This window comes from Pseudorca crassidens, chromosome 17, assembly GCF_039906515.1.
Source record: "Pseudorca crassidens isolate mPseCra1 chromosome 17, mPseCra1.hap1, whole genome shotgun sequence".
Classification (NCBI taxonomy): domain Eukaryota; kingdom Metazoa; phylum Chordata; class Mammalia; order Artiodactyla; family Delphinidae; genus Pseudorca; species Pseudorca crassidens.
Genome location: NC_090312.1, coordinates 1,208,552 through 1,235,141, shown reverse-complemented (window position 1 = coordinate 1,235,141; position 26,590 = coordinate 1,208,552). Strand labels below are relative to the sequence as shown.

At 63.4% G+C, this 26,590-nt stretch overlaps 3 protein-coding genes across 16 annotated transcripts in view; 1 reads left to right on the top strand and 2 right to left on the bottom strand.

Moving 5' to 3' along the window:
• ADCK5 (aarF domain containing kinase 5) overlaps positions 1-2,093 on the top strand; it is a 33,923-nt gene extending 31,830 nt beyond the window's left edge. For 6 of the 11 annotated variants that reach the window (XM_067712552.1, XM_067712545.1, XM_067712546.1 and 3 more), the window contains 9 exons: positions 19-351; positions 429-560; positions 629-712; positions 794-875; positions 955-1,033; positions 1,132-1,223; positions 1,285-1,537; positions 1,627-1,743; positions 1,829-2,093. In XM_067712552.1, the coding sequence (XP_067568653.1) occupies positions 19-351; positions 429-560; positions 629-712; positions 794-875; positions 955-1,033; positions 1,132-1,223; positions 1,285-1,537; positions 1,627-1,743; positions 1,829-1,934 (1,278 nt within the window). In that variant the 3' untranslated portion in view covers positions 1,935-2,093. Of the gene's footprint in view, positions 1-18; positions 352-428; positions 561-628; positions 713-793; positions 876-954; positions 1,034-1,131; positions 1,224-1,274; positions 1,538-1,626; positions 1,744-1,828 lie in introns of those variants that run through there. The other 5 variants (XM_067712550.1, XM_067712556.1, XM_067712553.1 and 2 more) reach the window with 4 other exon arrangements.
• On the bottom strand, positions 2,085-17,465 carry CPSF1 (cleavage and polyadenylation specific factor 1). Of its 2 annotated transcripts, XM_067712543.1 has the most exons (38): positions 17,349-17,465; positions 17,110-17,268; positions 10,294-10,321; positions 10,059-10,201; positions 9,876-9,956; positions 9,619-9,770; positions 9,385-9,531; positions 9,108-9,247; positions 8,924-9,034; positions 8,748-8,841; positions 8,575-8,662; positions 8,381-8,503; positions 8,248-8,299; positions 8,070-8,164; positions 7,916-7,990; positions 7,754-7,834; positions 7,591-7,680; positions 7,264-7,374; positions 7,036-7,177; positions 6,772-6,950; positions 6,563-6,699; positions 6,306-6,480; positions 6,021-6,227; positions 5,863-5,952; positions 5,629-5,772; positions 5,393-5,545; positions 4,486-4,602; positions 4,298-4,388; positions 4,142-4,226; positions 3,730-3,871; positions 3,489-3,641; positions 3,236-3,412; positions 3,079-3,145; positions 2,962-3,009; positions 2,723-2,878; positions 2,514-2,643; positions 2,294-2,432; positions 2,085-2,199 (listed from the first exon to the last, which is right to left on the bottom strand). In XM_067712543.1, exons 2-38 carry the CDS (start codon positions 17,251-17,253, stop codon positions 2,152-2,154), a joined length of 4,335 nt encoding a protein of 1,444 aa, XP_067568644.1. In that variant the 5' UTR covers positions 17,254-17,268; positions 17,349-17,465; the 3' UTR covers positions 2,085-2,151. The 2 variants fall into 2 exon arrangements, with proteins under 2 accessions (XP_067568644.1, XP_067568645.1); XM_067712544.1 differs by having other exon boundaries at positions 6,563-6,696; positions 17,110-17,396.
• Positions 17,466-20,838: 3,373 nt separating this feature from the next.
• Positions 20,839-26,357, bottom strand: SLC39A4 (solute carrier family 39 member 4). 3 transcript variants are annotated; one of them, XM_067712535.1, is made up of 12 exons: positions 25,107-26,357; positions 24,238-24,522; positions 23,566-23,761; positions 23,299-23,450; positions 23,037-23,208; positions 22,565-22,737; positions 22,258-22,395; positions 22,051-22,179; positions 21,819-21,873; positions 21,539-21,691; positions 21,203-21,390; positions 20,839-21,110 (listed from the first exon to the last, which is right to left on the bottom strand). In XM_067712535.1, exons 1-12 carry the CDS (start codon positions 25,488-25,490, stop codon positions 20,982-20,984), a joined length of 2,154 nt encoding a protein of 717 aa, XP_067568636.1. In that variant the 5' UTR covers positions 25,491-26,357; the 3' UTR covers positions 20,839-20,981. The 3 variants fall into 3 exon arrangements, with proteins under 3 accessions (XP_067568636.1, XP_067568638.1, XP_067568637.1); XM_067712536.1 differs by lacking the exons at positions 23,299-23,450; positions 24,238-24,522; positions 25,107-26,357 and having other exon boundaries at positions 20,841-21,110; positions 23,566-23,696; XM_067712537.1 differs by lacking the exons at positions 23,299-23,450; positions 23,566-23,761; positions 24,238-24,522; positions 25,107-26,357 and having other exon boundaries at positions 20,840-21,110; positions 23,044-23,177.
• Positions 26,358-26,590: the final 233 nt, after the last annotated feature.

The following is a 26,590-nucleotide window of genomic DNA, read 5'->3' as shown; positions in this document are numbered from 1 at the left end:
ACCCCGCTGTCCTGCCAGGTGGATGAGCTGTTCCTCGAAGACTTCCGGGCCCCGCCCCACGAGCTCTTCCAGGAGTTTGACTACCAGCCCATCGCAGCAGCGAGCCTGGCCCAGGTGCACCGCGCCAGGCTGCACGACGGCACCGTGGTGGCCGTGAAGGTACGCGGGGCCCCCGCGGGGCGCCGCGGGGGGCATCCGGGCGCCGGTGGCCAGTCCTCCCTGCAGCCTCCCGTGCAGGTGCAGTACATCGACCTGCGGGACCGCTTCGACGGCGACATCCACACCCTGGAGCTCCTGCTGCGGCTCGTTGAGCTCATGCACCCCAGCTTCGGCTTCAGCTGGGTCCTCCAGGTAACCGTGGGGGCCCGAGGGGGCCGGGGGTGGGCCGCCTCCTGACCTGGACCTCCAGCTGCCCATGTGGCCCCCAGGACCTGAAGGGGACCCTGGCCCAGGAGCTGGACTTTGAGAACGAGGGCCGCAATGCCGAGCGCTGTGCACGGGAGCTGCAGCACTTCCGCTATGTCGTGGTGCCACGCGTGCACTGGGACGTGTCCGGCAAGGTGGGCTGGGTCCCCTCCTGGGCGGGGGTGTGCAGGCCTGCCGAGCTGAGGCACCTGTCCTCTCCCAGCGCGTGCTGACGGCGGAGTTCTGTGAGGGCTGCAAGGTCAACGACGTGGAGGCCATCAAGACCATGGGGCTGGCAGTGCGGGACGTGAGTGCTGCGGGCCGGGGCGGGGGAGGGTGCGTGTGCCGTGGGCCCAGAACGATGGCCTGTGGCCTGGCCTGTCCCCAGGTCGCGGAGAAACTGATCCAGACCTTTGCCGAGCAGATATTTTACACAGGCTTCGTCCACTCCGACCCCCACCCTGGCAATGGTAGGCAAAGGCCGCAGGGGGTGGGAGTCGGGTCTGGGGTCAGGGTGCGCCGGTGTGAGACGGCGCGCCCTGTTCCTAGTCCTGGTGCGGAAAGGCCCCGATGGGAAGGGACAGCTGGTGCTGCTGGACCACGGGCTGTACCAGTTCCTGGATGAGAAGTAAGCTGGGGGTGCGGGGGCTGGGTGGCCACACCCCGCCCTGCAGGCTGGCCTCCCCCCCCCCCCCCCCCCCGCCGCTCATTGCTGGGCCCCCCCAGGGATCGGTCAGCCCTGTGCCAGCTGTGGCGGGCCGTCATTCTGAGGGACGAGGCTGCCATGAAGGCGCACGCGGCTGAGCTCGGGGTGCAAGGTGAGGCCGGGGTGGGTGTGAGGCGGGGAAGGGGGCACAGCCCTGGCTCAGGCCCCCCCAGACTACTTCCTGTTCTCCGAGGTGCTCATGCAGCGGCCTGTGCGCCTGGGGCAGCTGTGGCGCTCACACCTGCTGAGCCGTGAGGAGGCGGCCTACATGCAGGACATGGCGCGGGAGCACTTCGAGGAGGTCATGGCCGTGCTCAAGGCCCTGCCGCGGTCCATGCTGCTCGTGCTGCGCAACCTCAACACCGTGCGCGCCATCAACACCACCCTGGGCGCCCCAGTGGACCGCTACTTCCTCATGGCCAAGAGGTGCCCACCCCCACCCTACCCCGCGCGTGCGCACAGCAGGAGGGGCGGAGGCGGGGCTGATGGCCTGTTGGTCGGTGGTCTCTGTGCAGCGCAGTCCGGGCCTGGAGCCGCCTGGCGGGCGCCACGAGCCAGAACACCTATGGTGCCAGCCTCCTGCGCCACATCAGGGTCATCTGGGAGTCGTTCAAGTTTGAAGTGGCCCTGAGGTGAGCAGGCGCGCGGGGTCCGAAGGGTGGGTAGCCAGGGCCCACCCCCCCACCAACCTGCGACCCTTTGATACCCCCATCCCAGGCTGGAGACCCTGTCGATGCGGATCACTGCCCTCCTGGTCCGAGTCCTGGTCCACCTGGGCCTCATGCCCAAGACCAAGGGGCTGTACGAGTACCTGGAGATCTAGGGAGCCCCGGCAGGAGGACCACAGAGCTCGCCCCACTGCAGGCTGAGGGGCCGGCCAGGGCCAAGGCACAGAGGCCTAAGAAAGACCTGGGGGCACTGGAGTGACTGTGGCCTGGAGTTGGGCCTGCAATGACCACATGCTCTTCTCAAATCAAACAAATGTTTTTCTTTGTGTTTTGTACAAAAGTGGGGTGGGGAAAGTGGCAGTATCCAGGGGTCTAGAAGTGGGCAGTGACTCGGTCCGTCTCCAACAGGTCGTCCAGGATCTGTGGGGAGAGAGGTGGGTGAGGGCAGGGGGCAGGGGGTGGGGGGGGGTGGTGGCTGGGGGCGCGTGGAGGGGCAGGGCGGCGGGCAGCTCACGATGTCGGGTGTGGTGCCAATCTTCTTGGCCAGCTCCCCGCGCTCCATGGTGCTCAGGTACAGGTAGCGGTTGAGCAGCTCCCCATCCAGGACGTTGCGCACCGCATTCTGTAGGACGCGCCGGTCCACGTGCAGCATCCTGGGGGTAGGCACGGAGGCAGTGAAGAGTCGGGACAGATGCGGGGTGGTGGGAGAGGGGGGCGGGGGGCGGCAGGCTCACCGGAAGGCACGCGGGTTGAGGCCGGCGTGGTGGGGCAGCATGGTGGTCAGTGCGTTCTGCAGCATCAGCAGCCGCCGGTAGGTCTTCTCCTGCATGGGCAGCAGGAGGCCGATGCCACCGTCCAGTGTGGCTAGAGCGGACACGGTGTGAGCCCCGTGGACCCCCACCACACCCCACTGCCACCTTAACCCCCTCTGCCCCACGCTCACCAAACCACGTGATGTGCTTATTCTCCCACACAACGGACTTCTTGCTGGGCCCTTCAGCAGCCCCCCGGCAGGGGGTCCTCCAGAACGTGTTCACGTGGGCGCCCACGTGGAAGTCCGCCCGGCGCAGCAGCCGCATGCCCCCGAAGCTCTCCTTGGCTGGGCCAGAGGGACCTCAGGTCACTGCCTGCCCGGCCCCATGCCCGACCCCCTGCCCAGGAGCGGGTGGAGGGGGCACTCACCTTCTGGCAGGTACATGTAGACCATGAGGTTGCGGTCACGGTCGGACACTAGGGAACAGAGCCCACAGTCAGCCCCAGCCCCAGTGACGTCCCGGGGACCCCAGCCCCCATGCTCACCCAGGAAGCCCAGCTGTGCACTGTCCACCATGAAGTCCACGCTGTACACTTCCAGGGGTTTGGCGTCCTAAGGACGGGAGGGGAGGGGAGGGACGGACGTCAGGGTGGGCCTGGGGCAGCACTCACCCACCCGCCGTGCAGCCCAGCCCCTCAGTACCCGGGACACGAGGCTCAGCGTCTTGCTCTCCTCCTGGTAGCGCAGCAGCGAGATGCTCTTCATGACGTCCGCGGCCAGGATGAAGTTCTTGACGCTGATCATCTGGTGGATGTAGAGCTGTGTGTCGATGAAGGCCATGCCTGTCAGCTCGCTGGCCCGCAGGCTCCACAGGAAGATCTGGGGGGTGGGAGGGGTGGGCGGTGAGTGGTGGGCGGTGAGTGGTGGGTGCCGGGGTGGGCGGAGAGGGGCAAACCTTCTGGCCGATGGCCGACACCAGGTGGCCGTTGCAGTGGCACAGGGCAGTCACGGGCCCCTTCTGCTCCTTCTCGTACAAGACCTTGAACTTGTTCTTGGTCAGGGGCTGGCCGGGCTCGGGCACCACCTCGATCACGTCCATGATCAGGATCTGTCAGGGAAGGCGGGTGGGTGATTCACAGGGGCTGCGTGCAGGCCGCTGGGCACTGCCTGCCTCCCACCCCCTGCCGGCTGCTTACCCGCCCTCGGCACGTGACCTCCTCCCCTTGCATGAGGCAGGTCCCAGCGGCTACGTAGCCCTTGAGGCCCGACACGGTTTCCTCACTGCGCAGCGACACCGTCTTCATGCAGGTCACGTGCTCCCACTCCTCTAGCTCGATCCTGCATCAGCCCAGGTCAGGACAGCAGCCCAGGTCAGGACAACTAGCCCAGGTCAGGACAGCTGCCCAGGTCGGGACAGCTAACCCAGGTCGGGACAGTTAGCCCAGGTCGGGACAGGAGCCCAGGTCGGGACAGGAGCCCAGGTCGGGACAGCTAGCCCAGGTCGGGACAGCAGCCCAGGTCGGGACAACTAGCCCAGGTCGGGACAACAGCCCAGACCGGGACAGCTGCCCAGGCCAGCCACCAGCCCCGACCTGGGCCCAGCCTCACCTGGCGTTGGGGATGGCCTCCCAGCTGACCGGGGAGATGAGCTGGATGGAGAAGGCCTCCTGCTGAGGGTGGATGTAACGGTCATCTGCACGGACAAAGGGGTGACAGTCAGGGAGGGTGGCCCCGAGAACGGGCCCAGCCTGGGGCGCCTCGCACCTCTCTCAATGGTCTCAAACTCCTTCTCCTCGCCCGTCATGCGCGGGATGCGGGTGCACGGCGTGTTGGTGCTGGTGGCAACGGCATACACCTGGTGGGGGGAGGGCGGGGAGGGTGTCACATGCCAGAGGCCAGGCCCCCAGGCCCCAAAGGTCCCTGGTGCGGTGGGGTGGGGGGCGGTGTCAGACCTTGGACTCCACATGGTAAGCCACATAGTGGGCCGTGCAGCGCAGCGGGATCTTCCTGACAGGCCACGGGGCATCGTAGGACAGGTAGGCAGGCAAGACACTGATCCTCAGCTCGCCCTGGGTGGGGCAGGGAGTTAGCAAGGGCTGGCACACCCCAAAGGCCAAGCCGATGAACCCAGGCCTCCAAGGGCTCCCTTGGGTCAGCCCTCAGCTCTGCTGGAATGGGTGGCGAGAGACCGCAGCGTCCAGGCAAGGCCTTGGAGAGACCACGGCCCACTGTCCTGTGCTTTGTGGGCTTCCCATCCCTTCAGCCAAGCTCGCCCAGGGCTGGGACACTGGCCACAGCTGTGGTCTGGGCCGGGACAAGGGAAGAGCCAGGCTCAGGGGGTGCTGGAGGCTGCAGGCAAAGGGTGGGCGGCACACACACAGGCCACGCCAGGGTCTGCACAAACAAGCACGGGTGCCCTGCTGGGGCCCCGAGCCAGTTTCCTCCGCCCACAGTTGTAAGCACACCAGCACCTACAAAGCACCTACCACGTCACCATCACTGAGTCCTCAGAGTGCTGACACCTTGGTGACAGGTAAGGAAACTCAGGTTCAGAGAGGGTGAGCATCTCACCCAGTCACACGGCTTCTAAGGGGCAGAGCTGGGGTCCAAGCCAGCAGAGCAGTGACTGGACCCTGGTTGCCCAGGCGGGTGCCCTTGTGGGCTACAGCCTCCAGTCCCGACCTCCCCAACTGGGCCTTGGCTCCCACCACCCTCTGGACACCCCCTGACTCTCCATTCCAGGGTGCCCCCATCCCGAGCCACTGAGGGCCTCTTTTCTGGGGCCCCAGCACCTGGTCCTGCTTGGGCAGCATCGGCGAGCGTCAGAGAGCCAGGCTGGGCTGCATGGGGCCTCCCTACCTGTCTGTTGAAGTACAGGAAGCCGCGGGGGCAGTTGACGTTGTGGAATGGGGCGAAGGAGTCGATGGGGCCATCGATGCCCATGGGGTGCAGCCGCAGGGCCCCCCGGCCAGTCACCAGGAGCCAGTGGGGCGAGGGGCCGCAGATGAACACCTGGGGGCAGGCAGTGTGAGGAGGCTGCTGGGGCCGGAGCCCTGTCGGCCGCAGCCCAGGCTCCCTTGGAGCCGCCAGCCTACCCCCGAGTAGCCGTAAATGTCCTCAAAGTAGCGGAACCGCGCCACACGGCCTCGGGCCCCGGCACCCTCCTCAGCGCTGCCGCCTTCGGCCTTCTTCTTGGACGGCTTTGGCTTCTTCTCTCGGAAGTTGATGCTGTGCGGGACCTGGGGGGGGGCCGCGGCCGTGAGGGCCACGTCCTCCCCGCACCCCTGCTCCACACCCTCCCCACACCCAGCAGAGCCCAGACGCTGCACCTTCTTGAAGCGAACTTTGAGGTTCCCCTGGCCGAGCTGTGAGTCGTGGGGGAAGGCCTCGTACACGAGCAGCTCCTGGTCCACGTGCACCTGGGGGCGGGCGGGTCGTCAGGGGCGGGGGCTGCGCAGAGCCCGGGGGCGGGCGGGGCCACACTCACCAGCAAGTAGGGCCTGCGCTGGCGGCTCCCCAGCGCCACCAGCAGCACCTCCTTGACGAGGGGCAGCTCGCCCTGGCGCGTGGCCTCCTCCTTCCGGGCCTCGCCCTGGGTGGTGGGCTGACCAAAGGAGCTGTCCACCAGGACCCGCTGCCCCACAGGGAAGTTCTTCACCAGGAACACCAGCCGCCAGTCGGGGAGCTGGTAGATCTGTGGGGACAGCAGCAATTAGCTGGGCGGGGCACGAGTGGGGGACGGGGGCCACGCTGGACACGGGGCGCCACGCACCTCCATAGTTCCGTTCTCCCGCACCAGCAGGCACCAGTGGGTGGGCTCAGCCCGGAAGGGGGTGGGGTCCCGGTCAGCGGGGGGCTGGCTGCTCCTGCGGGCCTCCTCCTTGCTGGGGCTGAAGAGGGAGCCCGAGTCTCCGTAAAGCATCTCCTCCTCGTCATCCACCGTGGGGCTGGGGGCCAGCAGACACGTCAGTCACGGGCAGCCTGCCCCAGGGACCCCGGCCCCAGCCTGCAGCCCAGCCCCACACACACCTGGTCTCTGAGCCCTGGCACTCGGCCTCTGAGCCGCTGCGGCCGCCCAGCTCGTCGCGGGCCCCACCCAGGCGGCTCTCGGTGGTGAACAGGCCGCTGACGTCCCGGTACACGCAGAGCGTAATCACCTTGGACTGCTGCGGGGATAGGGGGGCTCAGTGGGGGGGGCGGGGGGTCAGCCGGCCCCAGGGACGGAGGAGGGAGCCTACGTGGTGCAGCGGGGGCTTGTGCAGCGCCAGGCGGTGGTGGCGGCCCCCGTACGAGTCACTCTTGAGCAGGAACATGGTGACGTGGCCCTCGGCACTCATGATGACCACGTAGGGGTCGGCCACGGCGCACTGCACGATGGGGGAGCCCAGGTCCACGGGGATGAAGTGCAGCTGGTTCACTGTGGACACAGGCTGGTCAGCAAAGGGCAGTCGGCACGCACTAGCCCCGGACCCCATCCTGCCTGCCCGTGTGGCCCGGCCCACCTCCTTCCAACAGGCGGATGCCGAGTGGCGACACTTGCACGATGTAGCGATTGTCCCCGATATTGCCAGCAAAGACTGTGGGGCCCTGCGTGGCAAAGCCGCTGGTGTCCAGCTCCATGATCTCCTGCCCCGTCTGTAGGATCTGTGGGTGACGGTGGGTGATGGTGGGTGAGGTGCAGCCCCCACCAGCGGCCCCCCCGCCCCAGGCTGCCGGGCGGGCCCCATCACCATGGTGGAGTCTTCCCGGCTCAGGATAAGGAACCCGTGTCTCCGCCCATCGTCATCTGCTTCGGGGGCGCTGGGCTCCTGCTCCGCCCCCTCCCCCTTGGTGCTCTCCTCCTGTGAAGGCAGACGGAGAGCAGGAATCCCACCGCCCAGCCCCAGGTGCCCGGAGCGCCGAGCCAGAGCAAGCCTGTGGCCAAGCCCGCCTGAGCTGCAGATTGGCAGAGCCAGTGCTGGGACCGGCAGCCTCTGGGCCACCCACACACGGGCCAGGTGGGCGGCAGCTCTGGGCCCCCGCACCGCCCAGGCCTCGCCAACCTGGGGCGCACCTACCTGCTCCTTCCGCACAGGGGCGATGACTGTCCACATGTCATAGCAGCCAGGAAGCTCAAAGGTTGTCACCACCTGGGGCCGGATGCTCTTCTGGAAGGACACGAGGGGTGTCGGCAAGCGCACCCGGGCCCGCCAGGAGGCGCCACCCCTGCCCCCCACACACCTGCAGCACCGACAGGGCCCCGTTCTTCCCGTAGCCGGAGCACACCACGATCTCCAGGTCTGGCTCGGGACTGTTCTGAAACTGCATGGCGGGCAGGGGGGTGAGGACGGCAGCTCCCTGCTGCGCAGCCTGCCCCCCACCACCTCGCCCCCGAGCGGGCACCTCTTCAGAAAGGAAGGCGGGCTCGCCCATGGCGGCGTTGGCACAGGGTCCGATGTTGAGGATGCTGTCACACACCTGCGGGCACAGCAGTGGTCAGGCGGGCAGGCGGGGCAGGCGGGCCGGCAGGCGGTGACCCCTCTATGCCCAGGCTCACCTCAAAGGAGTAAGTGGCCAGCTGTGTGCCTGACTGGGCCTCGCTGCCGTACACCTCAATCTCGTCCACCTCGTCCTGCGGCACTGACTTGCCCCCTACAGCATGTGGAAAGGCCACCTGAGCCCACCTGGCTGCCCAGTCCAGCCCCCGCCCTCGGCCCTCACCTCACGGCCCTCACCTGACCAGCCCGCTGTGGCGTCCACGCGCTTCTTCTTGGAGGGCGGCTCCTCCTGTGAGGCAGGTGGGGTGGTGAGCAGCCCCCGAGGCCGCCCCGCATGGGAGGGCAGCGTCCCCACAGTCCCCGCACCCACCTTGTCGGCAACCTCCCGGGCGGTGCCGGCCGGGGGCTCCTGCAGCTTTTCCGTGTACTTGAGGAGCAGGGAGTTGCCCAGGCGAGAGCCAAGGAACAGGTATCCGGGCTCCATGGTGACCATCTGAAGGCAGGACGGGGGTGAGGGCGGGGCCCAGTCCGGAGCCGGGGCCGCCCCCCCGAGACCCCACTCACACTAGTGGTGAGGACGCTGGCGGCGGCCTTGTCGAAGTGGAAGGCGCGGACGCTGCGCATGCCGTCCGTGATAAGCGTCAGCACGTAGCTGCCGGGAGGGACATGCTGAGCTGGCGTGGGGGACCCACACCACCCGCCAGAGAGGACGGGGCTCCCTGGAGTGGGAGACTCACATCTCGCCGCCCTTGAGGGAGATGACCATCTTGTCGTAGGAGATGAAGGCTGCCTGGGCACAGTCCAGGGTGATCCGCACGCCCTCCTGGGTGCCTGTGGTGGGGAGTCAGCCAGACCCAGCAGCCTCCCGCCCCTCCCCCCCCACACCCCTCGGCCCCGGCACCCCGACACTCACGCAGGGGGAAGGCAGTGGTGCCGGTGGTGAGGCTGTTGAGGGCCACGCCGTAGGGGGGGACGCTCTGGTTCAGGTACAGCAGCGAGTTGACAGCAAAGACCACCACCCCGCCTGGAGGTGGACACGCTGGTGGGTGGGGCCCAGCGCTCTCCATACCCACCCCCTCCAAGCAGCCCCACCTCACCTATGGGCTTGGGCACGGCAAGGGCCTGGGTGCAGTCAAAAGGCAGGCTGGTGAGGGACCAGATGACAGGGTGGACCTTCTGCGTGATGTTCAGCGAAATGGCCACGATGGAGCACGTGTCCTGCCGCACAGCCACCCGCCTGGGACCACGACAGCGCGTCAGTCCCCAGTCCCGCCCCACAGAGACTCGCCCAGCTCCTCCCTCCCTCCCTCCCCTGGGGCGGGCCTCTCCCCGGGTCAGGGCCACAGCCATGGCCACAGCAGCGCAGGACCTCACCCAGGCCAGGTCTGGTTGGGCTCAAACAGGATGAGCAGGGTGGGCTCGTAGTAGCCGTGCAGGAACTGCAGGTCAACAATGTTGAGAAGCTTCTCGTCCAGGGCCCTCACGTCAATGATGTAGCTGGGCAGGAAGCTGGACCTCTGCCTGGGGGCAAAGGGCTTCAGCTGGGGAGGGGTACAGGGAGGGAACCCCGGCTCGGCAGCGCCTTGCCTCCCCTGCCCGGGCACTCACCCCTCACCCACGAGCCCCTCGTGCTCCTCAGCCAGGCTCTCCCTGCGGAAGGGAAGGACCACCAGCCGCGTGCCGTAGATGAGCATGGCCGCGCAGCGCCCGTCGGGGTCCACGCGCACCCGCGGCGTGTGCACGTTCTGCACAAAGCCGTCCTGCAGGGGAGGGGCATCAGGCAGGCCCTGGCAGGGGACCCCGCGGGGAGCCAGGGGGCGGGGCGAGGCAGGGGTGGGGCGGGGCAGGGGCGGGGCTAGGCCTACCCGCAGCTCAGGCTCCTCAAAGTAGTGCAGAGACAGGGTCTTGAGATCGTGGGTGCCCGGGTCGTACTCCACTACCGACAGCTGGGGGCGGCAGGTCAGAACCGGGCCCGCCCACCGCAGCCCCCCCCCCCGCCCGGCTCCCGCCCCCACTGCCCCCCCCCGCCCCCCGCTTCCCACTCCCACCTTGGCATCCTTGAAGCTCAGGAGCAGGGCATCCCTCTTGGCGCCCGCCAGCTGCACACTGGCCATGGACATGACGTTGCCGAAGAAAGAGAAGGAAGCCACCAGCTCCAGCTTTTCCCGGTGCTCCCGGTGGGCCTTCCCCTCTGCGGAGAGCCAGTGGGTAGGGATCTGGGCCGCGTGCCCCAGCTGCCAACCCCCAGGTGCGTGGCCAGGCAGCCACCCTGCGCTCACTCACCTGCGCTCCTGTCATTCTTGGTCGGCACCTGTAGGAGGGAGAAGGAGGGAGGACAGTGAGGGGCCCACCTCATGGAGGGACAGGAGAAGATCACCCAAGGCCGGCCCTGCAGCCAGGAGCCCCACGGGGCTCGCCACAGTGGAGCGTGCGACCAGACACTGCTGGATACGGCCGTGCCCACAGACTCACACTGGCATCTGGGGTCCCCAGCCCGCCCCAGGGCTCCTCCTCAGGAAGCTCCCCACCCAGCTTCCCCAGCAGCCGTCCCGACACGGGACGCTCAGGGTCAAAGGATGGACAGCACTCTCTGTGCATCCCCAACCCACCCCAGACTCACCCTGGGCGCAGCCATGGCTGCCACCAGCTGCCAATGACTCGTGATTGCTATGAAGAAGGAACCCCGGCTCTGCTGACATGCCGGGCACACCCCTGAGCCCGAACTGGGCGTGACGGTGACCCCAACACAGGGCTATGGCCCTTGCCCCATCTGTGTCCTACCGACTACCTTCCCCAGGGCAGGAGGGTGTCTCCAAGTGAGCCTGGCGACATTTGAAAGGATACTACACCACAACCAAGTTGCTATTCCAAGCATACAAAGTCAGTTTACCACAAGAATGCCCATTGCTACAAGCTACCAAAGTCTCAAAATTAAGGAAAAAATCATGTATTGTTTCCAATGGATATGAAAAGCATTTGATAAAATGTAGAGCCATTCACGATAGAAATTCTTACTAACCCAAGAATACAACTTCCGTAATCAAATAAGGGTCATCCACAGTAAATCTATAACGAGTGTCGCACGTGAACTACAATGTGAAATGAGGACTGGGCCTGGACAGCCTCTCCCCTCGCCAGACACGAGGTCAAGACCCAGAGACCAACTGCGATTCTGTACAGACGCAAGACACGGAGTAAAAACGTAAATCCATTGTAAGAGACATAGGGACATACTCAAATGGTCTAACGCACCACTGGCAACACAGAAGGACGACGGAGGAAGGAAAAGGACAGAACCCATAACTGAAGAAATGACCAAAAATATTCCGCTAAGAAGCATCGGCCTACAGATTCAAGGCCAGCCAGCGCGTCCCGAAGCAGAGGGTAAATGCAAAGCACGTTGCAGCTGAAGGACAGGAAACCAAAGACAAAGACAAGTATCGTAACCGTGGTCAGAGGCAGAAAGAGACAACACCTTCATACAAACTCATACTCAGGGACTTCCCTGGTGGTCCAGTGGTTAAGACCCCCGTGCTCCCAATGCAGGGGGCCCTGGTTCGATCCCTGGTCGGGGAACTAAGATCCCATACGCGTGCCACAACTAAAAAGCCCGCATGCCGCAACGAAGACCCCACGTGCCGCGAGTAAGGCCCGGTGCAGCCAAAGTAAGTAAACATTTTAAAAAACAAACTGATTTTCAACAGAAACTACAGAAGCCAGTGCTTTAATGTGATGAAAGAAAAAAGTCAACCTAGAATTCTAAACCCAATGAAAATATCCCTCAAAAGGGAAGTTGAGGGCTTCCCTGGTGGCGCAGTGGTTGAGAGTCCACCTGCCGATGCAGGGGACACGGGTTCGTGCCCCGGTCCGGGAAGATCCCACATGCCGCAGAGCGGCTGGGACCGTGAGCCATGGCCGCTGAGCCTGCGCGTCCGGAGCCTGTGCTCCGCAACAGGAGAGGCCACAACAGGGAGAGGCCTGCGTACCGCAAAAAAAAAAAAAAAAAGGGAAGTTGAAATAAAAACATTTGCAGACAAACAAAAGTGGAACAAGTTCACTGACAGTAGAAACTCTTCAAGAATTGCTAATGGAAGGTCTTCAGGCTGAAGACCCCAGAGGATAAAAAAAGGCTACAACCTACTGAATAGAATAAGAATCCACGAGCCTGTGGTGTTATAAAGAAAAGAATGAATACAGGGAGAAAGGAGAGCCCACCAAGAAGGTAGCAGAGAGGGTGGGGTCAGGAAAAGCACCACAGTCGCGTCACCGTCACCATGGACGCTGACAAACACAATCACTGCTGCTGAAACTGGAAGAGGAAGGTCTGAGCAGTAAGACGGCACTTACCGTCTCAAAGTCCCAACATCCCAGTGGGAGAGCTGGCGGGCTGCTCACCCCACCGAGCCACCTGCGGCAGCACCCAGGGACTGTACCAAGGAGCACCACAGGACGCGCTGGCCAGGTGTGACCAGGCCTGAACCACACCAGCACCGGCATCCCGGTTCCGACCACTGGCCTGTGGTTCTGCAGAGACTGTGGTATTGTCTGAACACACGTGACATGCTGACCTCTAGCAGCCACGGGGTCCCTGCCTGCAACTTATCCTCCAGGTCCAGGAAAAAAAGACAGAGATACGGCACAATGTTCACCTTTGGGACCCTGGGTGAGTGCACGCAGGAAATCTTTGTGCTTTTGCAACTTTTCTGGGTCCGAAATTATGTAAAACCGAAGTGCTAACGACAGCAATAATGTTCTGCAGAGCTTCTAACCTACGCAGGGGCAAAACCTGTGACGACAGAACAAAGCGTGGGGGTCAAGAGGATAAAGGGTTACAAGGACTCCGTGTTGTTTGGGGAAGCTCAGTGGAGCCAGATTGTAATACACCACAGAGACCTGTTGCGGCCTCAAAGGTATCAGCTAATTAGAAAATAATGCAGCCTTCCCTGGAGGCGCAGTGGTTGGGAGTCCGCCTGCCAGTGCAGGGGACACAGGGTCGAGCCCTGGGCCGGGAAGATCCCACATGCCGCGGAGCAACTAAGCCCGTGCGCCACAACTACAGAGCCTGCGCTCTAGAGCCCGTGCGCCACAACTACAGAGCCTGCGTGCCTAGAGCCCGTGCACCACAACAAGAGAAGCCACCGCAATGAGAAGCCCGCGCACGCAACAAAGAGTAGCCCCGGCTCGCCGCAACCAGAGAAAGCCCGCGCACAGCAACAAAGACCCGACACGGCCAAAAATAAATAAATAAAATATAAATTAATTTTTTTAGAAATTTTTAAAAATAAACAAAATTACGCATTCTTGATTTGACTCTTCCATGTAAATCTCAGAATCAAGACTATGAAATCTTACAAGAAATCTTATGGCAACTTTGAGAAAAAGGACATGGTTTTTGGATTCATCTGAAGAGGGTATGACATCTCTACAATATCGAGACTTCCCATCCATGATACATTTTCTATTTACTTGAGACCGTGCTTAATTTCAAGGAAGTGCTATCCACTTTCTTTCCTCCCAAAGGTCACAGCTGCCCGGCCCTGCAAAGCAGCGAGACCTGCTGCTCCCGCAGCTGCCTGGGGTCTGCTTCCCCCAGGACTGAGGGACCAGACACACGCCCCACCCCCACCATCTGCTCCCCACTCTCTCCTTCCCTCCTGTCACCACGGCAGCCCCTGCACTCGCACTTGATTCCTTGGAGCAGACGGAGGACAGCCTCCAGAGGGGGCTTCCCACCCGCTCTTGAATCCGGGCTGGGGGTGGTGCTCTGAAGGGCCGTCAGTGACAAAAGGGATGCTGTGCCCCCAGGGTCTGGCCCTGGCCACGAAAGCAGCTCAACTACCTCAAGGCCGCCTGCCACGAAAACCAAGCCAGCCACGTGGAGAGAAAGGGGAGAGACGTGCCCTTCAAGTCACCCAGACAGGACCCAGAGCTCACAGAGCAGAGGCCAGGCGTCCCCACGGTCCCTGCTGTGCCACCCAAGCTCCCGGCCACCCACAGGTGTGCCACCCTGGCGACAGCGCTGTCTGAAGCTCCAGGGCAGGCTGTCCCACAGCAGTGACTAGGCTGACCCCCAACACGCTCACCCCCCCGAGGACTCCCCCCAGCCCGCACTGCATCTCCGGCTCCCACACACTCCACTCTCTGGTGTAAGAGTAGGCAAACTTTCCTATGAAGGGCCGGGAAGTATCTGATTCAGGCTTTGCAGCCGCATCTAGTCTGTCAAGGATCTTCTTGGAATCGTTTACAGCCCTTCAGAGGCATGCGAGCTCCCCTGGATCTTGGTGGGCTGAGAGTGGGCTGTGCGGGGGGCCCTGCACAGGCAGCTCCTTCCCTTCAGAGAAAAATGTGCCGTCTCACTCCCCTTAAAAAGTCCTGCTCTTCCTACCAGTTTCTGCTCCATTTCTTCTCTTCCCTTTGCGCAAACCTCTCCCAGGGAGCTGTCTCTGTCCACTGTGCTGACCCTCCTCCTGCACCAGGCTCTTGGCCTCACTGGCCCGCACCCCTGCCTGCCACCAGACTTCCTCGTTGGGGTCACCAGGGGCCTCCAGGCCTCAGGACCCACCTGAGGCTCAGAAACATGGGAGCCAGCATCAGGTCCCCAAACGCTGCCCTCCCTCGGCCGCCAGAACACTCTCTGGCTTGGCTGCCACCTCCCTGACCAAGCCGCTCCCGACCCATCCACGCCTTCTTCTCTTCGTCCCACCCCTTGATGCTGGGGCGCCCCAGGGGCCATCTTCGGGGTGATCGCAACCTGCTGCTACCGCGTCTAAACACCACCCACAGGCTGCAGACCCCAACCCTTCCTGGACATCGACTCCGGCTGTGGAGTGAGCACCTCAAAGTGCCTGTGGTGGGCCCAGCGGCTCCCTGCGCTGGAGGTCCACGGGGCCCTGACCACTTCTAGATCAGGTTACAAAAGACATGGGGCTTCCAACCCGGCAGACTGAGCCGTCCTCGGGGAGGCTGTGTGTGGTGCGCAGCCCTGTGGAGAGGCCACACGGTGAGGAACCGATGCCTCGAAAGAAAGCAGAAAACACAACCCCAGTGGGGCCTTCAGAGGACGGCGACCCCAGCCGACGTCTCACTGCAGCCCAAGAGACCCTGTCGGGGCCGCTCCCGGCTTCCCACCCCGAGACCCTGTGAGGCAGTGCCCGCTGCTTCACGCTGCTGAGCTTTGGGGCACCTTGTGATGCAGCAACAAGTAACTCCTACGATATCCAAAATGAGCTCCTGACCCCAGTCCCTACGCCCTCCCTGCAGCCTTCTCCCTTCTCAGGTGCCACAACTCTGCCCTGCAGGTGCCCTGCAGGCGCTCAGACCGAAATTCCGACCCAGGCAAAGCCTCGACCCTGAAGAGCCTCGGCATCGCCCTGGGCTCCTCTCCCCTGCCCACCCCACATCCCTCCGTCCTGACCCAGGCGCTTCCTGCCACCTCTAGCACCCGCTGCTCCTCCGCACAGCGGCCACAGCGACCCTGGGAGACACCGTCTGGTCAGCTCGCTCCTCTGCCCAAACCTTAACTCCCCATCTGCCTCAAGTCACCACTCAGTTCCCACAATGGCCCAGACGGCCGCGGTGCCAATGCCCCACCCCTGGCCCGTCACCCCTCTGACCCTCTGCTCTCACCGGCTCACTCCTCCCTCCCTCTCCGCCGCTGGGCTGGTCCCGGAACACTGGCCCCTTCTGCCCTGGGATCTTCGGCTCTGCCTGGAAGCTCTTCTCCCCACACCATCCTCCTGGCCCACTCAAATCTCACCTCCAAGGAGGGGAGCTTTAGGCCACGCCTGGCTCCATCCCATCCTGCTGGGGGGCGCAGGCACTTTCGCCTCCAGCATGTGACGTGCTGGCAGCGTGTGGTCCGCCCCCCCAGCCAGAACCAGAGCGCCACCCCGGCGGTGGCGCTCTGAGGCAGCGCTCACCGACCCCTCCCAAGATGCTGTGAACCCGTTTGTAAAGCACATAACAATGTAAAAACTTCCAGCCTGTCTCTGCAAGTTGACTGAAAACCCGTCTCAGATTCAGTAACAGCAAAGATCCTCCTGTTCAGTGTGAAACCATATATATTTATTTGCAAAATTTCTTTTTCAGTTTTGACTGAAATTTTGACAAAAGCCAAGTACTGACCTCAAAACTGCTGTAGCGCAAAAGCTTAAACTAAGATTTTTTAATGACACGTATTCAGTCGCAAAGCTCTCACATCCTTGTATATTTCACTTGCTTTGTCACGTGTGAATTAGTACAACAGTACACACGTTTAACACAAAACAAACACCCATGTCCTGAGGTAGGTCCCCAGGAAGGTGGCGTCCTCCTGGCTGCCCTCTGGCCCTGTCCACCTGCTGCCCCGCAGACGACAACCCCTCCCACCCCACCTCCACTCTGCACCCCAGTCCAACCCCTCCCCCCTCCCCCCCCTCAATTACTTCTGGCCTGCGCACAGGCCTTCCTTCTGCCTGGAACCTACCCCCTCCCCATCCTTGCGCCTGGCTCTTACTCCCGGCTCCTACTCCCCCTTCAAGAACAGATGAGAAGCCGCCTCCTGCAAGAAGTCCCCCTGGACCAAACCTCACACCTCCGGCAACCAAAGCACCCCTGTATCTCCTCTACTGATGGGTTCATCACACTTTACCGACCTCCGACCCACACCTACACCCAGCCTTGTTCTCTTTGCCAGGAAAGTTCTTCCCCCAACAAACTCCTACTCTGCCTAAAACAGGCTCCTCTGATCACTCATTCTCTCCTCCATTTCCTCAGCTGCCCCTTCTGCAGGCTGCAGTGTGTCTACAGGTGTGTTCGCACGTGTGCATTTGGTCAGCGGGTGTCCTCCTGCCCCAAGTTTTTGCAGGTTTTGTTCACTACTGCATCGCTACCACCTAGCACACAGCAGGTGTTCACGTAATTTGCTAAAAAGACGAAAGAGCAAATGAGACGCGCAGGGCAGGCCTCTGAGCCCGCCAGGCGTGGGAAGAGGTGGAGGAACGTGGCAGCGAAGAGAACAGGCTCTGGACACAACCAACCACGGGGCCCGTCTGGCCTGCCTCTCCGTCTGTACCGGGCAACCCTCCCGCGTGGCGCTGCGGTTGGAGCGGGCCTACCTACCTCGGCGTCGCGGTTGAGGCGGTACACGTAGAGCTGCGATGTCCCGGCCACCACGAGGTTGCGCTCGCTGTTGTTAAAAAAGTTGCAATACATCGAGAACTCGAGGCCGGTGGGCGGATGCGCCTGCTTGTATACGGCATACATGGCGCCGAGCCCGAGCTGCACAGGGCCGGAAGGCGACAAGATGAGCCGGGCCGCTGGCGCACGACCCCAGGACCGCCCGCCCGCCGGCCACCCACCTAGCAGTTGGAGCCGGGTGGCGGGGGACCCGTACGGCAGCGAACACGGTCCGGAAGGGCCCGGAAGCCGCGCGCCGAGGTTCCGTGTTTCTGCGCTTGCGCAGTGGCGCCAAGGCGCAGCTGCCGCGGGGGCGACAGCGGCCCCTGGTGGTCTGGGGCGGCCTCGAGGCTCCGCCTCCGGAGCCCCGAAAACCGAGCTCTCTCAAGATCCAGAGTCCCACTGCGGGCGAACGCAGGAGCGGGTTGGAAGCTGGACGGGGGCTGAGGCGGCTCAGAGCCGCCGGTCAGGGCCCTGCCCGCCCCAGGACCTCAGAATGGGGTCACCGCTGAGGGTCTCGCCCGCAGGAAGAGGCGAGGTCTTAGGCGCCCTGCCGGGTGCCGAAGCCCAGCTCAGCCAGACGAGCCCTCGCAGTGTGGAGGCCGGGAGGGCAGGGACCCCCGGACATAAACACTCGCCAGATTACGCCCCGGCAGGTGCTGCTACTGTGGCGGACGCCCGACTAGTCCAGGGAGAGCTTCCTGGAGATGCCGTGTCCCGTCCCTGCTCAGTGATCCCCCGCAGAGCGACCCCCCCGCCCCCTCCAAAACACGCGTACTCACGACGCACGGCCCTGACTGGCACTGGCGGTCGCGTAGCTGCCGGTGGCCCCGCCGGCCCCTCTACGAGCCCCTCCCCGCAGAACGGCGCTTTTCGCGCCTCTTGCCCACTGCTCCCTCCCGAGGCCTGGCGCAGGTGCCCACTCAAGGGCCTTGGAGCCAGGACCGTGCACAGCTAAGCAGCCCTCCCCTCACTTGGCAGGGACTCGCCCTAGGCGCCCGCGAACAGGTCTGGGATTTAGAAACAGAATGTATTTGGCCCCCCCGCGCGGCTCGCGGGGTCTTAGTCCCCCGACCAGGGATCAACCCGGGCCCGTGCAGTGGGAGCGCGGAGTCCTAACCCCTGGACCGCCAGGGAAGTCCCAAGAAACGGAATCTTAGGAAATAAAACAAGAAAGTACAGTCACAGCCGAGAAAATGGCATAGAATATGTGTTCATGTTGCATCCAGATGTGCTCACTTGCTCATTTCAGCAACAAGGCTTCAAATCTGGACCCTTGAGTGGTGGCCAAAGGGGTCACTTGGATGCCTGGGCAGGTGTGTGACCCCTAAGTCACAGCAAAGCTCTTTAAAAGTCATAACAAAACTGAACCCTGAAAAGAGGGGTAGGCTGGGGCAGAGCTTACCCTGAGCAGGAGAGAACACCCGCAGCCCATTTCTCTAGGAGCCCCGCGCCCTTTCCTAGAATTCCTGTGACGTGTAATTGTGTCAGCCGAGCCTTTGTGGGGAGCCTGCCTCCCATACTTGCTATTTTATGTAATGTGTTTATATGTATTTGTAGATGTGATAGAAGTCTTGGGGGAGTGGGGGCCAGCTGCTACTCTCCCCACTCAAGCCCCTTCTTGCTGTAGCAAAATAAGCCCCCATTCCCCTTTTCCCTTCAGGCCTTCTATTAATACATAGCCCCCTGGCAGGCTGGTTTAAGGCAGTTTGGGTATTGGGGTCAGGTACCAATGAAGAATCACGACTTACCTCGCTCCCTTGTAAACCATTATTTGAGTTTTCGTCCTCGTGTAATTACTTTATTCCTTGATTTTTTTTTTTTTTTTTTTTTTTTTTTGCGGTACGCGGGCCTCTCACTGTTGTGGCCTCTCCCGTTGCGGAGCACAGGCTCCAGACGCGCAGGCTCAGCGGCCATGGCTCACGGGCCCAGCCGCTCCGCGGCACGTGGGATCTTCCCGGACCGGAGCACGAACCCGTGTCCCCTGCATCGGCAGGTGGACTCTCAGCCACTGCGCCACCAGGGATGCCCTATCCCTCGATTTTTGAGAAACTGGTCCTTTTGTCATTTGTCATGTTTCCCTCCCTCCGAATCTTGATCTGGGAATAGCAGAGATATAGCCCCCGCCCCACCCCCACCCCTGCCCAACATAAAAGTGGTACCTGTTTGTCTCCATACAGAGCAGGGACTTCTGCTTCTGTTCTGGTCTTGACCCCAGAGACATGCCTTCCTCCGGCTGACCATTTTAAAATAATCTGAATTCACACTCAGAGATATTCAGCCTGTCAGCCCCAGAGACCTGCCTTCCTCTGGCTGACCACTTTTAAATAATCTGAATTCACACTCAGAGATATTCAGCCTGTCAGCTCTCCTTTTAAAAAATCAAAGATATGCTTTTGTCTCAGTGAAAGCATGTCTCCAAGCAAAGGCTCCTCTATTCCGGTCGTCCTGAACCAGGTGGGTGACTGCTTCAGAGGTTTTCTCTTTTGCCCAAACTCCACCTAATAAAGTTCTGATAGCATGGAAAAAAAAAAAAAAGATAACAAAAACTGTAGCCAGAGCCACGCTGAGGGTGTACTAGAGGAGGGAGCAGGGGCAGAGGTGGGGTTGTGGCCAGAACACTAACTCTCCTCGTCCAAGTCAGATGGGCATAGTCATGGCACCCACAGCGCAGGGCATCTGTGATGGGTAAACAGCTCAGTGGCCACAGAGCCCTCAGACTCGAGCCTGGCATGTGGCAAGCGCCCTGACAAAGGAATGAGAGTTTGTGTGTGGGAGAGAGGCGGTCGGTGCAGAGAGAGGCAGAGATACTGAAGGAGCACAGTCCTGGGAGAGCAGCAGCGGGTGGGGTGCAGCTGCATTCCAGTCACACAGGAGGAGAAGGTGGGCGGAGGGACTGGGAAGTTGTAGGGCTGCCAGCAGGAAAGCAGATGTGGGCCTGCCTGGTGGACGCACTTCTTCAATGGGAAATTTAGGGAGGCTGTCAGTGGAAGTGGTGGCTCAAAGCTGCTCGAAATGGACAGTGATGGGCTGGAGGATGGTCCAAGGCTGGGGGGTGGGAGGGGTGATGGGGCTGCCAGTACAAGAAGCCAGTAGAAGCTCACATAACAGATTCTTCCCTAGAGACTTCAGAGGAGCACAGCCTGCTGCCCCCTCGATTTCAGACTTCTGCCTCCAGAACTCGGAGAAAATAAATTTCGGACGTCCTAAGGCACCCAGTGTGTGGTGGGCTGTGCTACAGCCCTAGGAAACTACCACATGGGGACTCTGAGGATGGACACTTCTGCCGAGGACAGTGGAGCAGAGCAGTAGAGGCCCGGGCCTCACGGAGGGTTGCCACACACCCTGGTCTGATTATCTCCAGGCCCATTTTTCATGAGAGAGAAACAAGCCCTCACCTGTGTAAATGCTGCTGCTTGTTTTGTTTTTTCTGCTACAAGCAAACAAATTTGATTCCTGATTGGATCCCAGGTCCTCCCTGCGGCCCTCAGACCCTGGCCCATTTCTCTGGCTTCTCTTGCCATGCATTACAGATGAGGGGACTGAGGATGGCTACTTGGAGGTCCCTGAGCTCAGCTATACTGGCTCCTCGTCAGGCACCAGGCACTGCTATGGGGAGAGATACTGCCCCACCTGTCGACCTTTCTTGGTGGGAGACCCTTCCCTCCCAGCGAGGTGAGCAGGCTGGGCTCCGAGCACAAGTATCTTTATTGAAGATGGGCACTGGGGCTCTCCGGGTGGCTGCGGTTTCTAAGGGGCTGAGATAGTGCAGGGCCAGGAGCCAGAGTCAAGGGCTGAGACTGGGGCAGAGGCTATCAGAGTGTGATATTATCCTCATACAGCGACAACAGCAGCAGGACGGTCCAGCCGCCCAGCAGGCCCACGTTGTGCAGCAGGAAGAGGAGCCAGGGCCGCCGGTCCCGCACGTTCAGCATGGCCGGGAGCTGCGGAGGAGGTGGGCCCTGGGTCAGAAGTCAGCTCAGAGCTCCTGCTCAGCTGCCGCCCACTGCAGTCCCCTCCCGCACTCCGCACTGACCATGTCGCAGAGCGCCACGTAGAGGAAGAGACCAGTGGCTACCGCCAGGATCCAGGTCTCGCCGTCTTCGCCGACGCCTACCGCGAGCGCCACGTAGAGGCCGATGAAGGCCGTGAGCCCCGAGGCCAAGTTCAGCAGCAGCGCCAGGCGCACCGACAGCCCCGCGTGCAGCAGGGCCGCGAAGTCCCCTGGGGCGGGAGGGGCGGGGTCAGGCCGAGAGCCCCGCCCACCCCCGACAGACCTCGCCCCGCTCCGATAGTCCCTCCCAACTGTCCCGCCAACCAACCAACCGCACCCCAGGCAGGCCCCGCCCCGCTGGAACCCCTCGCGGCTCACCCAGCTCGTGCGGCACCTCGTGGCAGAACACGGCCAGCGAGGTGGACAGCCCCGTCTTCCAGGAGGAGGAGAAGGCGGCGCCCACGGCCAGACCGTCGGCGAAGTTGTGCACGGCGTCTCCCAGCGTGATCATGTAGGGCAGCAGTCTCAGCTCTGCGGGCGCGACCGGCGTGGGTGGGCATCTGCCTCGCACCTCCTCGCCCCCGCCCCCCACCCCGCGCCGGTGCTGCGCACCGAACCCCTGGCACCCAGTGCTTCCGGGGCCTCCCTCAGGGCTCACCTGGGCTCAGTCTCCGGGGCTCCGGGCTCAGCAGTTCAGGGCTCTCCTCCGCCACCTGTGGGGCGGGGGGGGGAATGCGGTCCGCGTAGATGAGCCTCTGGGCGGGGAGGTGAGGAGGGGCTCGCGGAGCTAGGTCCTCAGCTCAGGCCAGGGGCAGAAGCCTTGGAGTGGGGGCTGGGAGTGCAGACAGGGCTCCGCGTGGGGTAGGGACGTCCGGTAAGAGCCAGCTCACCAGGTCTGCGCGCGAGCCCTCGTGGGGCTGCTTGGGAGGCCGGAGATCGCTCGGCGCTAGCTGCAGGGACACGCCATGGCTGTGGCCGCCGTGACTGTGGCCGTGGCTGCAGGGCCCGTCCTTTCGGTCCTGCGGGGACAGCGCCTCAGGGTCCACCACGCCTCCCCCCCTCCTCCCCACACCGCGTCCAGCCCCCATGCACCTGACCTCCGGGTCCAGGGGCAGCAAGAGGTTGAAGAGGCTCTCGAACAGGAAGAAGGCATAGAGACCACCCAGCGCAGCTAGGAGGCGCCAGGTGGGCTGCGAGCCAAGGCCTTCGCCATCATGCGAGTGCAGCCCCAGCACCTGGGGGGGCAGAGGGCGCTGGGCCAGTTGCCCCAGGGCCTCCTCCCCCCAGACAAGGAGCTAGGGGTTAGGGATCAGGGAAGGGTCCCAGGAGGGTGTGCCTGGAAGGAATTCTGGGTAGGCGAGTCCCTGGTGGGGGAGGGAGGGTCCTGGCGGGCTGGGGGCCAACCTGAGGCATCAAGTGCAGAAGGGCGTCGCCTGTGAGCGCGCCCACAGCCATGCTCAGGAAGGTCTGGATGATGTAGTGGGTAGCAGTGCTGCATTTGGTGCAGGTGAGCAGCAAGAGCCCGAAGACGGAGCTGAGGCAGATGAGCAGTGTAGCCAGCGAGCCGTATAGGTACCCTGGGGGGGGACACAGCCTCAGCCCCCCAGCCCCCGCTTCCCAGGGAAGGGTGTCCAGGTGGGGTCCAGGAGCGAGCAAGACCCGCCAGGGCCGCTCCTGCTAGCCCTCCGGCCTCGAAACCCCATCCTCTTCCCTTTCAGGCCCCCATATTCCCTGCTACCCCTCTACGCCAGCCCCGGCCCAGCTCTCCCCGCCCCTCCCAAACCCAGCGGCCACTTCCTCCTCCCTTTTCGGTTCCTCCTCCATGCTGCCAGGCCCCTGGGCACAGCCAGGCACAGCTGGGGAGGTGGGCACTCACTCTGCACCTGACTGAGCTGGTCCTGGGTTGTCTGCTCAGGCTGGGGGCTGCAGGCCCCACTCAGTTGCTGCTGGAGCAGGGCAGGGCTCAGCTGGGCCCAGGCCTCCGGTGTCACCCCAGCCTGCTCAGACAGCCCATACACAGCCATCACATCTCCAGCACTCAGGCATACCTGGGGGGGTGACAGGCCTGGGGGTCAGGGACCTGAGCAGACTGGTGGGACCCCACCTCTCTCCAAGACTAGGGCGCATGGACTGCTCACTGTGTCCCACATGCTGGAGCTGCTGTTGGGGGTGGCAGGGGGCACAGGGCCCTGGCGGTTGGCCCCCTCTCCCCGATGACCGTGGTCACTGTGGTCACCATGGGTCTCGGTCTCTCCGCCCACCCCCAGGTGCTGCATCAAGGCTTCCAGCTCTGGCAGGGAGGACAGAGTGACAAAGTTTGTGTGGGCTCCAGCCCTGCACTCCCCAGGGGCACCGATGCTGGGGTTCAGGGCACTCCCTGCCCAGTGGCCCAGCTCAGGCCTCACCAGCCAGTGTGATGTTGGGGTTCTCACTGCTGTGCTGCCGGAACACGAAATCCACGAAGTACTGAGGGGTCGGCAGGGCTCGGAAGCAGGACCCGCTCCTGACGTGGTCCAGCAGGGCAGCCAGGACTGGGCCGGGGCTGCCGGGAGACCCCACCCCCGCTGCTTCCTCCAACAGCTGAGGCAGGTCTACACAGACCTGGGGAGGAGCTGGACCTCAGTCTCACTGGCAGTGTGGACTTCCTGGCCTCTAGCTCTGCCACTGCCCCTGGTGCCCCCTGGACTCCAGTGACTCTGGAGCAGCTTCCTGGGAGCACCACTTCTTCTTGTTCACCTCAGACCTGGGCTGGGCCCCTCCCCTGCTTGGGGCCCCTCCCTGGTACCACAGGCCTCCCCCTTCCTGGCCCAGTGGGTCCAGGCCCCCACCTTCCCCCAGGGCTCCTCCCTGTAGCCCCGGGAGCTTTCTCAGACCCTGTCCAGGGTCAGGCCCCTCCTGGGGCTCCTGCAGCCCTGCCCTACTCAGTGGGGAGCGTCCATTTGTGATTCCCCCAGCCCAGACTCCCCCAAGTGCCCAGAAAGGCGTTGAGGCCCAACCCCCTAAGGGGTCCCCCTCCCCCCAATCCCTCCTGGCTCCTCTTCACCCACCACCCCTGGCCAGCCCGCCCGGGCCCCCACCTCCGCAGAAGTGGGCCGGCCAGCGGCCTGGGCCTGAATCTTCTGCAGCAGCCTGGTCAAGCCTGGGGTCAGGGCCTCAGGGCTCTCGAGCAGGGCCAGGAGCTGGTCGGCGCGGGAGGCCCAGCGGCCAGCCCGGACATCCGCACAGGTGCCCTCCGGGTTGCTGAGGTAGAGGGCGGCGGCAGCGCTGAGGCGGGCGATGTGCCTGGGCTCCAGGGCCTGAGCGGAGTGGAGCCCTGGCTTCTCAGGCCTGCCCAGGGCCAGGGCGTCTTCCACAGACAGGCACTGTGGGCAGAGACAGGTGGGCGGGGGCCAGGTATCTGTGGCCCAGGAGCCGCCCCCTTCCCTGCGGGGGCCTCACACAGGGACCACCATCCTCTCCGTCCCTCTCACAGCGACACCCCTCCATCACCTGCTCACTCACGTGCTCTCCCCACCATCTCTCCCCACCATCCCCCCCCAATGACAGGACGGCGCGTGCGCATACGTACACACACGCATACGCGCACCCCCCCCACACACACACGTACACACACACGTACACACAGGGGTCCCGCCACCTCAGGGTGGTTTCTTCCTGGAACCACTGCCACTTTGCTGGCCTGGGGGCTGATGGGGTGGGGGTGGGGCAGCCCTGGGGTCCCGGAGCCGCGGGTCCCTACACGCCACCGTCCCACCAACAGGGAGGGCAGGTGGGTCTGAATGCGGAGTCGGGGAAGGTGGGCTCGGGCCTGCAGGCAGCGCCCGAGCGCCAGGCCACTGCACTCGGCCCGCCTCCTGGAGTTTGCCCGAGCCCTTTGCCGCTGGCCCTCGGGGTGGAGCGGCGGGCTGGGGCTGGGGCCGGGGGACCCGTCGGGTGGGGCCGTTACCTTTCCACACGGCCCGTCGGCGCAATGCACACGGACCGCTAGTGTATTTAACAGGCTGCCCAGCGCCTTGCGATCCAGAACACCCCGGCCTGAGGACAGCAGGGTCAGTAGACGGGCAGGTGGGGTCGCCGTCCCGGTCAACGCCAGCACAGCCAGCAAGGCCAGCAGCAGCCCCGGCTTGGGCCCGGCCGGGCCAGCCAAGCTGCGGCCCCCGGGTGCTCTGAGTTCCAGGGAGGCCATGGTCGCCTGGGTGGCTGCGGGCCCCGTGGGCTGCCTGGTGCCAGACTCTGGGCTGGGCTGGGACCCGCCCGCCCCGGCGAGGCTCTCCAGGCATTTCCTGCGGGGCCCTGTGATTGGCTGCTGGAGGTGTCGCAGGTTAACCATTCCAGGTCCTCCCCGAGCGAGCGAGCGAGGTGCTGCTGCCCCCGGGGGGCGAGCCCGGGCTGGACTGGGCGGCCCACTGAGCTGTGGCCCCCGGCCACCCACTCTGCTCCCGCGAGGATCTTGTTACCGAATGCAAGTCTGTGTGCCCGACACACAGTGAGGCCAAACAAACCGAAACGCCGGAGTCTGGAGCAGAGACGGGTTTACTGGGGGGCCGAGCAAGGAGGACGGGTGGCTCGTGTTTAAAAACCCTGAACTCCCCGACGGTTTCTGGGGAGCCTTTAATAGGCAAAATTTGGGGTGAGGGCAGCAGGGCATGTGACTTTCTCGGCGGTGCTCTGGGGTCCCAGCTGGTAGTCGCCATCTTCCACCTGGGTGGGGGCCTTAGTTCTGGCAGGAGAGCTCCAAGGGGAGCCAGGACCTTGCCCCAAGGCTGTAGTTTCTTGACTGCCCCTCCTTTGTTTCTGCATCCCCTCCCTTCCCTGATTAGCAAAGGTTTGAACCTGCCCTTTGGAACTCAGGGAAGGTCTTAGGGGGCTGAATGAAGCCCGTTTCCTACAAACAAGAAACGGGGGACGAGGGAAGGATTTGTACTCAGGAGGCCCCCCAGGGTCCTGCTCAGTTTCAATCCCCCCCCCTTTTTTTGGTACTCCTCAGTCTTGAGGGGAACAGGTGTCAGACAAGACAGGGAACAAGATTTGCATAGAGAGGCTGAGGAGGAACTTGGCAGAGGAACTCGGTTTTAGGGGAACTCTGTTTCAGTGTGGGTGTTGCTTCCCGGGGCCCTCTCTGAGAGCTGCCCCCAAGCCAAGGGGGCCTGGCGCAGAGGTTCCAAGACACCACTACAGGCCCGGTCCCCACATCCCACCTGAAAGCCCCCACACGGCCCCGCCCCACTCCCCTCCCTGCAGCATCCCCAGCAGGGCCCCCCCAGCCCCCTGGCTCAGGCAACTTAGACACCCCAGAGCCTTCGAGGGCCTCCCTGGGCGTGGGGTCCTGAGCTGCGATGGAATTCTGTGCTGAAATTCTTGCGGGGGCTGGAATCCGAGGGAATTGAGATAAGGTGCTGGCTGAGTCATGTGCCCCTCACCAAACCCTCC